The 13496-nt window shown below is 37.4% G+C and overlaps 1 protein-coding gene across 1 annotated transcript in view; it reads left to right on the forward strand.

The window, feature by feature from the left end:
• The window catches only part of LOC132551761 (myomegalin-like), a 54066-nt gene that overhangs the window by 27206 nt on the left and 13364 nt on the right, over window positions 1–13496 (forward strand). The window contains 13 exon segments of the mRNA XM_060215894.1: window positions 410–482; window positions 872–1029; window positions 1191–1364; window positions 1522–1634; window positions 5169–5302; window positions 5683–7013; window positions 7663–8176; window positions 9138–9240; window positions 9394–10382; window positions 10784–11133; window positions 11445–12097; window positions 12483–12589; window positions 12825–13040. Of these exon segments, the coding sequence (XP_060071877.1) occupies window positions 410–482; window positions 872–1029; window positions 1191–1364; window positions 1522–1634; window positions 5169–5302; window positions 5683–7013; window positions 7663–8176; window positions 9138–9240; window positions 9394–10382; window positions 10784–11133; window positions 11445–12097; window positions 12483–12589; window positions 12825–13040 (4915 nt within the window).

Consider the following 13496-nt stretch of genomic DNA (forward strand, 5'->3'; position numbering starts at 1 on the left):
GGATTCATGAACCGGGTTTGCTTCAATTAGTGAGTCAGTAAATGAGTTATGAGTCAAGGAATCAATAAGGAGCAAATTTTGATTAAAGTAATATGTCATTTATGTGTTGTGAGTTGATATTGAGCAATGTGCATATGATACTTGAACATTGGTAATGAACTTGTCAGTAGGAGGTCATATGTTATAAGTAGTTTATGATTTGATGTGAGCTTCAAGTTTATTTTTAGTTGAGGAATAAGGAGGTGTTTGAGTTCAGAATAAAACATTTTTATGTTGAAGTGACTGATGAACACTCTGGGTACAAGTTTAGTGTTAATGTTGATGACAGAATTACTTATTGTCTTTTCAGAGGAAAAAGCTATTTTTGATTTTCTACCAAAATGTTTGATTTGTGTATTCTGCTTTTCAGACGCTGCTGGACAGTGTTCAGGAGAAGGATAAATTGAATGGACAGCTGAGACAAGACCTTCAGAGCAAGGATGGTGAGATCATTAATTCAGTTCTGAAACACTATAATATTGATATTCAGTGGGATATATTTTCAATGAACATGTGAAACCTATTAATCCATGAATTGATATGTCCACAAACTGTTCAAACAGGTATAAGTAGATTTATTTAGCTATATTAATCCACTAAAGGGTGTGTCCATGAAATAGTGATATTGAAAAACCATGAAAAATTGAGTCCCCACAGTAATACAAGAACTAACAATTTTATTAAGCATGGAGATATAATTACTTGTTATTGTAATATAGAAATAATTACAATAATTCTCCTATAGAACTGGTGAAGTGATATTAATAGGTCACCTGCCCATAAATAGAAGGAAGTAAATCAATTCTCATTTGTAACATGTTTTGTCCCACAGATTTGGTGGATAAGCTTCAGGTGCTCTTACGTCAGTCTCAGACAGGCTCTAGTGCAGACCTCAGTAACAAACTTCAGGACCTACAGATAGAGCTGGCTGTAAAATCTGAGGGGTTGAGGAACGCCAGACGAACTGAAGAAGACCTGCGAGAGCAGATTGTATGTATTCAGTGAAATTCTATCTTATCCTTCCTTAGTCAATATTGGTCTCAAGAGTGTGGTTTTGTTGTAAATTATAATATGTGACAAATTTTAGGACTTGATAAAGTTGATACTATAATTTGCAGATGGAAAAAAATGTTTACTATTTCAACTTGCAGCAGGAACTGAAAAAGAAGTTTGATAGTGTACCCAAAGGTGATCGTGAGTACCACACACTTGAGAAAGAAATATACTACCTCAAGGACAAGCTGGAGGGTCATGGATGGACTCCAACGGGCAGTAGTCCAGGGCAACGAGGGTCAGTAGGAGACACTAGTGCTGCTGGTCAGCAGGTAAGAGAACCGCTCAAATTTATCATGTTATCTCTACTGTAAGATGGTCCAGCTTCTAAAAGAATTATTGATTTAAGATATACTGTTAAAGCTTGGAACTTAGGATGTTATGGCTGTCCTTTTGTATACTAAGATTGTGTGGTCACCTTGTTATCAGGACCTGCTGCAGGAGACTTTAGAAGCCCAGTTGGAGGAGCTACGGATGTTAAATGCAGCAGTGAAGAGAGAGCAACATCTATTGGAGGGTATACGAGACAAAAGTCAGGAGAGGTAAGCTTTTTAAGTTTTACTGGTAGGATATTAATACCACTAAGATGAGGGGAGGTAAGCCTGTCAAAACTAAGTAGTGAGGAAGATGTAGAAACTAGAGTAAGAGAGGTAAGCCTGTGATAAATCAGTCAGGGGAAGAAAACCTGTCATAATTCAATGGTGTAAGGGGAGGGAAGACTGTTATAAAATAAATATTTAGTAAGATAGAAGTAGAAATCAGTGTAAAGGGAGGTAAGACTTCTATAAAATAAATATTTAGTGAGATAGAAGTAGAAACCAAGGAAAGGAGGGGATAAAACTGTTTTAACTTACCGATGGGGTTTAAGCTTGTTACCAAAGGCATACCATTATCATTGGCCTTTGAAGTAGTGATTTTGAGTAGCTAGATTTCTCTAGCCATTCTTTTAATGTTGAGTTAAGAAAGACATTTATGAATGTTGAAGGGGAGATATAGTGGTAGGGTTGATAAAATTAATCCTGTAGCTGGCTGTAGGCTTAAAGTGACAGCTATTGGTAGATAGGCTCGTGACAGTACCTCATAGCACTCACCATGGTGTACATTACTCAGCTATAGAAACGGACGTTTTCACCTTATAGTCTGATCAAACAATACACCTACCATTTACAACTTATCATATACTGCTGTATAGTCATCATATACTGCTGTATACTGATCATATACTGCTGTGTAGTCATCCTATACTGCGGTATAGTCATCATATACTGCTGTATAGTCATCATATACTGCTTTATAGTCATCATATACTGCTGTATAGTCATCATATACTGCGGTATAGTCATCATATACTGCTGTATAGTCATCATATACTGCTGTATCATAATCATATACTGCTGTATAGTCATCATATACTGCGGTATAGTCATCATATACTGTGGTATAGTCATCATATACTGCTGTATCATAATCATATACTGATCAAACAATACACCTACCATTCACAACTTATCATAGACTTGATCTATTTATATATTCTCATTGTGAATTATCAAAATATTGACAACAGTGCAATGGCCTCGTAAACAGTATACAGTTATTTACTGGGGTTGAGGGCAACAGATGATCTTCGGCCGAGGGCAACAATTTGCTGAGGGTCCAACAGATGATCTGTTGCCCTCAAGCCCAGTCAATAACTGTTTTGTTATATCCTTCACAAAGATGAACATTCCTGGTATTTCTGCTGTCACGATCGTCTAAGATTCGCTGTATTTCCTCCTCCGATGCCAGACCGAATCTGTCTGCGTCACTAGGCCTACTGGTTGCTATTTTGTTGTGTAGACGATAAGAGAAGATAACTCTAAAGTAAACAAAACATCGTTATCACTTGGGCGTAGTCGTGTGTTTCCGTAAAGCGGTCAACAGTCGATTTTAACAGTCCATTTGGACCGGAGGAAAAAAACAGTTAAACTTTTGACATTTCTTTCTCTATATAAATATATAGGAACTGAATCTATAGGTAATAATACTGTTTACATAGCTCAGCCTATCTAGTGGTTGCCAGTTCATTGCATTCTAGATCTCTCCTAGAGTCTTGTGTTGAAGTAGGTACTCTCTGTCAGACTCTCATTTCTGGCATCCAAGTATTAGCTGACATAGTGAGGGCTGTATATCGATCCTTCTCTGAGGTTGCACACATTGAGTCTGGGGATGGCCAGTGGTCCTTCCCCTATATTGAACATTGACACAAAGCTGATCACATTGTGTAAATGTGTAGGTAAGGCCATCATAATGGACAAAGGGTCAGCATTAAGTTTTGAGATCATGATGACATAGTTTGGCGATGGAAGAACTTTGAGATCCTGGTCCCATGTTGAAAACGTTGTGATTGAATGGGATTAAATTTTGGGAGGAAGAGTGAGAAAATATCAGTTAGAGGCCTCTCCTTGTGTGTTGACCAGTTCTCCCTGCAGGCTGATTAGTTGTCATCAGGAAGAGAGCATTAGTGGTTGCTGCCCTCTGGGGAGGTTTTCAGTTTCTGGTTATTATTTCATTACAATGTTAACAAATATAGATACTTCATTTATCAAAGTAAGATACAAGAATTCTCCAAGATGGCCAGCCCTTCCCAGTCTTTGATCAATCTTTTTAGCTTTTTAGCAAGTTGGATTATTTTTGCTATATGCTGCAGATAGTAAAAATTGTGTTATTATTTCCTCCAAGTTCTCATGCAAAGTCAATATAATAATATAATTTGAACACTTCTTGATCACTTGCAATGCCATGTCTCATTACATAATGAATGTTTAGGTGAGGTTTTCTAGTAATACTGTAAATATACTTAATTTTAATGCATTTTCACTTTTTGGCAAGTTAGCATGATGATGATTTACACGTCTGTAATTCTGCAATAACTACCAGGTATTATATAAATGAAATACTGAAACTGCAGTAAGCACAAACATATTATAGTGTGAAAAGAGAAAATACGATATCTGGTTAGATATGTACATTTACAGTACCCCTATACCAGCATTACAAACTGACTTTGTACGGTTCATAACAATTTTTAATGCAGCGCAGCAAACATAGTTGTGAAATGTTTCTGTCTTCACTTAAGATTAGGATAAAGAAGTGTGCGTGGTTAGTTGAATAGCAAGTGAAATGTAATCTTAATTATATCAGATATAATATTAGGTAAATTCTGCTGTGGAAATCATAAACGCATTGTACTTCTGTGTGGACAGAAATTCCTATTTACAGTGGAAGGTTTGCTTTGTGTTAATTATGTGGCTCTTGGGGGTGTGGATGTGGTGTTTAGGCTGTTATCCCCTCTGTGACATAAACAGGTATTGAAATGAAATACAAACACTCAGTGATTACTTTCATGGCTGGAAAAAATGTCATTCTCTCTTGTTGGCTGTGATGCCACGCCTCATTGATCACATATAGTGGAAGTTGGAATGAAACAATTAGAAAATGAATGTAGAATCCATTCAGGACACAAGGGATGTCAGGTTAAGATTTCATTCTCCATTGCTTATCACTTTGTTGTGGTTTATTTGGTAATTAAGGCCTACACTTTGTTGTTGAAAGTTTAAAAGTAAACAAAGATAATGGCTTACATTTTAGGTGTTAATCCCTAATACAACAATCTAATCCCAAGATGGGGCACCAAAAGGGGAGCAAGACATTTAAATCTTTTACTTTTCAGATGTTTCATCTTAAAAAAGAAATGTTGTTGTGTTGAGGATGAAAGTCTGTTTTAGGTAGTTAATATCAGAAAAGTGACTGCTTGAAGAATAGCTTCATTTCATAGTATTGATTACATTCTCTTAATTTTCCTTGGTTTGGGTTCAGTGTTGCAATGAAATAATGAAAGAATTTATAGAGATTAACAATAAATTTATGATATTAATCTTGTTTAAAAAAAGACAAGAATTAAAGAAAAATAAAAAAGATATTTAACAACTCCTTGATATCAGAAATGATCATAAAATCAACAAACATATAGATACTCTTGGTTGATGTGACCCCTGAATGTGCCTCTGTGGTTAATTAAATCATCTTATCAACAGTGACCACTCACATTCAGTGGATGAGGAACTAGCCGCTGTGCGGACCCTGAGGAGGGAGTTGGAAGATGGTGTACAGCACAACCATGAAATGAGGACTATCCTAGAGAGGCAAATGAAAGAAATTCCTACCAAAGGTATAAAATTCTAACTTGTCTGTAGAGACTTGTATTTGTATGAATCTGCTAAGTTGACATTAGATATGCTTTCAATGGTGTGTTTTGGGATGGAGAGACATAAAATAATTGGTTGTCTTTCCCTTGAAATAGTAATTTTCCATTTTCTGTGCTTTGAGATACAATCATAATCTATTTGCAGAGTAATATGTAAGTTACTGATTCCAATATTCTTATTAAGTATTCAGAAATTTGACATGGGGTGAGTCCACAACACAATATTAAGTAAAATTTTCATATGGTAATTTTAAAACTTAGCACCTTTACAGAAATATAAACAGTCTGCTTAGTTTCTATTTACTAGAAGAATTTCATTATAATAACAATTCCTTATTCATCAGAATCTTCTCAAGAAAATGTGGAAGACTTAAAGAAAACCCTGAATTTCCTGAAGCTAGAACTGGAAACTAGTAAGCTCAACAACAGGTTTCTACAGTCAAAAAATGACCTGCAAACGAGGCAACGGGTAGAGGGAGAGGGTAGAGCTGAATCTTATCACCAGGGGGCACAAACTTCACCATTAACAGCATCATGGAGTCCAGGTAACAAACGGAGTCCTTCACCTATTGATGCAAATATTCAGCTTAATCGCCAGACCCTGTCTGACATGTCTGCTCCAATGCTGCGCAAAGTGATTCGGCAGCTGCAGCAGCAACTCAGTCAGGAGGAGAAAGAGAATGCAGAGCTTCGCAGAAAACTTGCAACAATGGGCGATGTACGCAACATTCCAGGAAAGAATGATGATGATGAAAACAGCATACCATATCTCCGCTCAGAGATTGAAAGGCTAGAAAGTGAACAGAGGAGGAAGGAAAGAGTAATTGGTGAATTACAGGCTCAATTAGGTTCATACGAACCAGATAATAGTTCAAGTAATATAACAGATCTTAAAAATGAAATTAAAAAGTTGACACTTCAGTTAGATCACACACAGGAAGTGAATTCAATGTTGAAACGACAGCTGACATTAAATGCTCAGAGTAAAGGAAGTGACTTTGACCCAGAAGTTATTGTACAGATGTCAGGTGAAATACAAAAACTTCGGTTAGAAAATGACAGGGCTAAGCGTGAAGGTTCCATGTCCTCCCATACATCAGAACCTTGTGCTTCAGCAAGTGCTTCCTCAGTATTTGATGATAATTCATTAAAGAATCGTTCCCTTAAGAAAGGCAGCCAAATTCCTCGACCAAGATTTGGAAGTACACCAGTTGTAGGGGATATCTCAGCTGTAAACCAGCCAGAAACTCTGAAAACACTTCTAATGGAATCCAAAAAGCGCATTTCTAACCTGGAAGACAAGCTGAAGGCCACAGAGGCCACGGTCCGACATCAGACACAAAAGATGAAGTATTACAAAGGCCTCCTGGAGGATCATGGATTAATCAACCGCAGTCCGATATGTAGCAGATCTAGTAGTGAGAGCAACCTAGCAACACTTTCCAGTAAGATTCCCATACGCAAACGTTCTGTATCCCAGGAAAATTTACCGTCAGGTGTGGTGTCCCTCGATTCTGCAATTGGCTCTGACTATGGTGGTGTGATGGACACAGTATTTGAGAAGTTTGGTAAAACCGATGATACAGACACTTTAAAGGATCAGGTGACTCAGCTTAGAGAACTTCTCATCCGACAAAGCATAGACATCAAATCTTTGAGAGACAGATTAGAAAAGGTAATTTTAGTATTTATTCCTTGGTACCTTGTGATGTTGAAATGAGTACATTTTAACTGAGATGCAGAAATATCAGCTTCTGACCTCTTGGTATAGAGATGCAATGGTAAACACTTCAGCATCACTTTATATACAGAACTGATTCTGTGTTGCACTGTAGTAATTGTTAATGTACTGAAATTGACACAATCAAATTTAGTGCATTTTTTTTATAAATTAGTGCATCCACAATACTTCTTATGTAAACATCATACAGAAATTGCAATTTTATTTTAGTGCCATATTTTCAGCTCCAAAAGTTCTTAAATAAGATGGAAATTAAAGCATCTGAGTTTATATTATTATATCTAGTACTAAGTACTCCCAAATTACAGCTATGTAATGGTCCCCGGGTAAACTTAAGAGGTTTCACAATCCCATGGTAATTAAAACTAATTTAATAACCCTTAATGAAGCTATGTTAATTATTGTTTTATAAAGGTACAATATCTTCATGAAGTTGGGAATTTTGAATTATATCTTTGTCAGATAGTATTTTATTTAATTGAATGTGTGTTGATGATGCGTGATTTCTTGGTTAGGTCGGAGATCGTTTGATCTGTTCTTAATTAGCAGATAGTTGTCTAATGATTTAATAATTATCTCTAAGGAAAATCAACAACGTGAAGCAGGTTACCAGGACCAGAACGCTCAGACATTACACAGTTTGGACGACACGTTAGTTTCACGTGACACACTACAAGACCTGCATCAACAAATGGATTCACTCCAGCGACATCTGCAGGAGACTCAGGACACTAATGCAGAGCTTCAGCACAAACTTCTGCAACAACGACACAACAACTCAGACTTTTTAAACCAACAACTCCAAGACAGTCACACCAAGATAGCTGCCCTTGAGGAAAAGGTTGCATCCTTCCAGAATTCATCTGTTCATGAAATATTGGAGTCACAAAAATCTGAGATCACAATGTTGAAGAAAAGATTCTCAGATACACAGAACTCTTGTACTCAGCTAAACTACTGGCTGGAGGAGTTAAGTACGTTTCTCACTGAACTGGTGTATGTGGATCAGGATGGAGATTGCAACCAGGTTCGGGGAATGAAACACAAGGTTGATTTGTCAAAGACAATTGTACGCAACATGTCTACATGTCTTATAGGTAGGTACAGTTTTCTGAAGTATTGCTTGATACACCTGCTACATTTTACCAAAAATGACACTAGGGTATGGGAACATTAGGATATGACTTTAAGTTTTAAAAGATACTCATCTAAACGGGTTAGACCAGAGTAAAGGATCTAAATGCAATCTGATAGTGGAAATCAATTATACTGGCAAATAGTGGAAATCAATTGTAGTGGCAAATAGTGATAGTGGTTCTTCTCCAAACTGGCCATATCTCAAGTGATAGTGGCTCTTCTCCAAACTGGCCATATCTCAAGTGATAGTGGCTCTTCTCCAAACTGGCCATATCTCATAGTGGAAATCAATTATACTGGCAAATAGTGATGGTGGCTCTTCTCCAAACTGGCCATATCTCAAGTGATAGTGGCTCTTCTCCAAACTGGCCATATCTCAAGTGATAGTGGCTCTTCTCCAAACTGGCCATATCTCAAGTGATAGTGGCTCTTCTCCAAACTGGCCATATCTCATAGTGGAAATCAATTATACTGGCAAATAGTGATGGTGGCTCTTCTCCAAACTGGCCATCCATGGGACATGAACACTTGTCTACTTTAGGAAGGGTTTGGTTCGAAGAAGAGAAAGTTGACCAGTTAGATCTGATTCAGTTCTGTACATTACTGTAATACCAATTTATCCATACCTTACATTCACTGAGAACATTTATAGTGCACCAAGTGTACAACTCTTGTCACAAGCGTTTGTTTTCAGAACTAATTTTCAATATAATTTAAACCTCTCAACAACAATAAAAAATCAGTATTCAGAATTTAGAATCAGCATTAAATTTTCTATTTTTCTATTTATTTATTTATTTTTTGTTTCCTCAATACTTTTTAAAGAGGATAACATTCTCAACATAATTACACTAAGTATGTTTTTAAACAACTATGTCAAATAGTAGTATCCCTACTTTATAATGTGTTGAAACTTTGTAGATTCCTTTGACACCACTTATGATGTGACCTCAGAACAACCCCAAACTGATGAGAACAAAGGATTGGTCGCTGACAATGAGGCATTGCGTAGGAGCGAGAAAAGGTTTGTGTAGTAGTCTTCACTGTCAGATGTGTTGTTGAGAAAGTGATTGGGGTTATATTATCTTATGTATGTTGGTTTTGAAGGCCTCTTTATAGAATGTGGCACTTTCATCTAATGACATTATGATAAGATAAGTGATTTGTTTTTTCACAGTCTAACAGAAGGGCTACGTCAGAAAAACTTGGAGGTGGAAAAGCTGACCAATGAACTACGCAAGAAGAACATGTTTGTTGACCAGTTACATCAGGAGCTGCTTCACTTCCATCAAATGAACAGGAAGTCTGAATCCCCTAAATCCTCATCTACTGCCAGTAGTGCTGACGGAAATGTCAACCCAAGTGGAAAATTATCCAGGGAAACACAGGACCTTCCTAATAAGTCTCCGAACCATTCTCAGCTCTCTGAACAAGCTAGTCAGTTCAGCAACGTTAGATCGCCAGAACGAATGCGTCACATGACTGGAAGCAGTTTGACAGATGGCAGCCATCTTAGATTAGACAGAACACAGGATGGTATTGGGATTATTGAGGACATGGCTGATTCTAGTCAGGGATCAACCGGCTACCATTCTTCTCGTCTTTCTGGAGATGATTTTATATCAGCACCTGGTCATGTACACAGTACAAGTGGGTCAGACAAGGAACATTCTTCAATTTATATAAGTGCATTTGATACAGATGAAAAACTTATGTACAACAGGCGTTTAGCAGACAGTCAGGTGTATGATAATACACTAACGCCACCTGTGTTCAAGTTGAATGGTGATACTTCTCTGCCAACAAAGATACCAAAAGCGTCTGATGGTCGTCATGTTGAATTCAGTATTTTAGATAAGTCTGGGAAGGAAGATGGCGAAGTGGAATCATTACGTGCTCGACTGAGTGCTGTTGAAGATCTTAACAAAACTCTAAAGGATGAACTGAATGTGTATGAAAACTTGTGCACTTCCATTGGGGTTCAAAGTTCACCTGTTAAAATGTCGCCTCGCTCAAAGAGCAAACAAGACACTGATACTGACCTCCTGCGTCAACATCTTGCAGAAATCCGTGAATTACGAATAAAGTTAGAGCATTCTGTTAAGGATAGTGACCGATTAAGACATCAGTTAGAACTGGACATGGATGGACACAAGGTTACATCAGGTCAGTAACACAGAAGAAAGATTGTGGAATCTCTTTACAATATCAATAGCTTTTTGTTTCTGTTTTCTACCACCTGAATACGTTTAAGTCTCTCCGAAAACCTATTACAATACATTGATAGGAATTAAGTATATGAAAATTGGAAGAGATTTAACCAAAGTCTGTATGCATAACGGTAAGTAACTTTTTTTTTTCATTTTTGAAACGATTACAACAATGTACCATTAAGATAAATTGTTGAAGATTATGAGATCATAATGCTATAAATGTATTTCATTTGGCACAAGCAAGTTCTAGGGCATTATCACTTTTTGGCAAATTAGCACTGACAAATTTTGGCATTGTCAAAACACAGAAAATATACAAATTTATCAGAGTTGTTGTGTTAAATGTAATTTCAGATTCCACCCAAAATGTATACATGTACAGTAAGCAGCAGACAACAATCACTGAACTACAGCAGACAATTCATCAGCTGCAGCAGCAGCTAAAGCAGAACCAGGCAACTGTTCGTGATAAGATCATCACAATCCAGGAGAGGGAGTGGACCATCCATAAACTACAGCAGGAACTCTCCAACATCCCACAGCAACAGCACGATCGCAGCACCAAAACACAGACACCGGAGAAGGATATCTCGATCCGTGAGTGGCACGAGAAAATTCGCAGTCAGGAACAGACGTGTGTGGTACAGCAACGGCGGATAGAGCAGCAGGACAATCTACTGGAACAACTTCGCAAAAAGTTACAGGTAGGTCAAGGTCATTGTCAGGTTACATGTAGATCAAGTCAATAGCTATGTAATAGGTTAATGGAAGTTAGAGAAAGGTCAAGGTCTTAGTCAGGTTTATTGTGAAGTAAAGGTTAGTCAAGTTAACAGAAAAGTTGCTGGTGCACTGTGTTTTAATCTGCAGCAGAAATTTGGTATTTCTTTTCATAAATTTTGAATAAATATAATGGGAAAACAAACTAAAACATTACAGGTTGAGGTTGTGTATGGATTCAATTTCATCCAACAGTAACGACAAAACCATAGTACTGACAAGTTTGTTATTTTGACAGCTACAAGAACACAGTCTCCACCAGCAGGAGACCAAGCTTAAAGAGATGTATGAGGTGGGACAACGTAAAGAACAAACCATGCAGGACAAAGATAATATGATTCTACAGCGGGGCAAGCAAATCAGCCAACTGGAACAGTCCACTGAGCGTATGGAAAAGGAAATTTCTCAACTAGAAGATTGCATGAAGAATCAGAAAGAACTGATTCATCAGAAGGAAAGTTGTATAAAAACAATGAAAGAGGAATTACAGAAACAGGATGATACCATTCAGCAACAGGGGGATGTTGTCAAGCAGAAGGAAGATACCATCAGGAAACTGAAGGATGAAATACAAAAGAAAGTAGACATTGTCAAGCAGCAAGGGGAGATTTTATCTGAAAGAGAGACTGCCATGCAGTCCTTAAGTCGTGTAGTGAAGGAACAGGCAGAACACATGCGTCACAAAGATAATACAATTCTCAAGTATGATAAGCAAGTCCAATCACTCAGTGAGAAGGTGAAACAGCTAGGTCAGTTGAAGGCAGAGAAGGATGAAGCTAACAAACGTCTGGTACAGAGGAATGAGATTCTAGATCAGGACAACTGTAAACTAGTAGAACAAAACAGCAGCCTTGACACCCAGCTCAAGCACAGCAACAAGGAAGTTGACAGGTAAGGCAAAGAAGTGTGAATGATAGTCGCTGACTACTTGTACATACTCAGCGAAATTATGTGAAGGAGTGTTAAGTCTTGCTCAAACCATTTCATCACATGTCCAGCATAAACAAAAGCACATATGACTGAGCCGATAAATTCATTATTTCTTTCCTTTTACAATTGTGACAATGACATTGGCAGAGTTTTCTGTTTTGATAAATGTGTATGCATTTCCAAAACTATCAGTATTCTTGCTTCATTAAAAGAGTCCTGATAACACCCCCCAAACCCTACCCCGCCCCCAACCCCCAATACCAACCCCCTTGGAGCCTTTGCTGATCTGTCAGGATTGTACTGATACATTTATCTCCCTTCATTTTATGATGTTTTGTGTTAACAGACTGAAGCAGGAGATGAATACAATGTTAGAGAAAGCTCAAGAGAACCAAGACTTAAACAAGACTCTCAAACTGGAACTAAGCGTGTATGAAAAACTGCAAGCTGAAGGTACTTTATCACCCAATCATGTTTTTAACTTTTCATCAATATGAATTGAAGTCAGATTATCTCAAAACTGAATAGACTCCACATAAAGAAACAATACTTTAAGGAAGTTGATGTTAATATTTTGAAGTTGTTGGGTTGAGGGCTGTTGTGATTAATGACAGAAAGAATTCACTGTACTGTGTGTGTGAAATTACTTTCAGTTTTTATTTATGATGCTTTTATTCCTGATATTCAGACAACAGCAATAAACCTCTGGGAGGTTTTGACATCCGGGAACTCCTGACAGAGATCCGACATCTCCGTGTCCAACTGGAGAGATGCATCGATACTAACAATGCCCTCCGACAGAAACTTGAGGAACACCTGCTACACCAAGCAAGTCCTAGACAAGTCACCACTACAACCACCAATATCTTCACAGTGAAGGACAGCAGTCCTACACGCTCTAATGGTAAAACTATATTATAACAATCAGTCCTACACACTCTAATGGTAAAACTATATTATAACAATCAGTCCTACACACTCTAATGGTAAAACTACATTATAACAATCAGTCCTAAACGCTGTAATGCTAAAGCTATATTATAACAATCAGTCCTACACGCTGTAATGCTAAAGCTATATTATAACAATCAGTCCTACACGCTGTAATGCTAAAGCTATATTATAACAATCAGTCCTACACGCTGTAATGCTAAAGCTATATTATAACAATCAGTCCTACACGCTGTAATGCTAAAACTATATTATAACAATCAGTCCTACACACTCTAATGGTAAAACTATATTATAACAATCAGTCCTACACACTCTAATGGTAAAACTATATTATAACAATCAGTCCTACACACTCTAATGCTAAAACTATATTATAACAATCAGTCCTACACACTCTAATGCTAAA

Source organism: Ylistrum balloti, unplaced genomic scaffold, assembly GCF_031769215.1.
Source record: "Ylistrum balloti isolate Yb309-2 unplaced genomic scaffold, AGI_CSIRO_Ybal_v1 Utg370214, whole genome shotgun sequence".
Taxonomy (NCBI): Eukaryota; Metazoa; Mollusca; class Bivalvia; order Pectinida; family Pectinidae; genus Ylistrum; species Ylistrum balloti.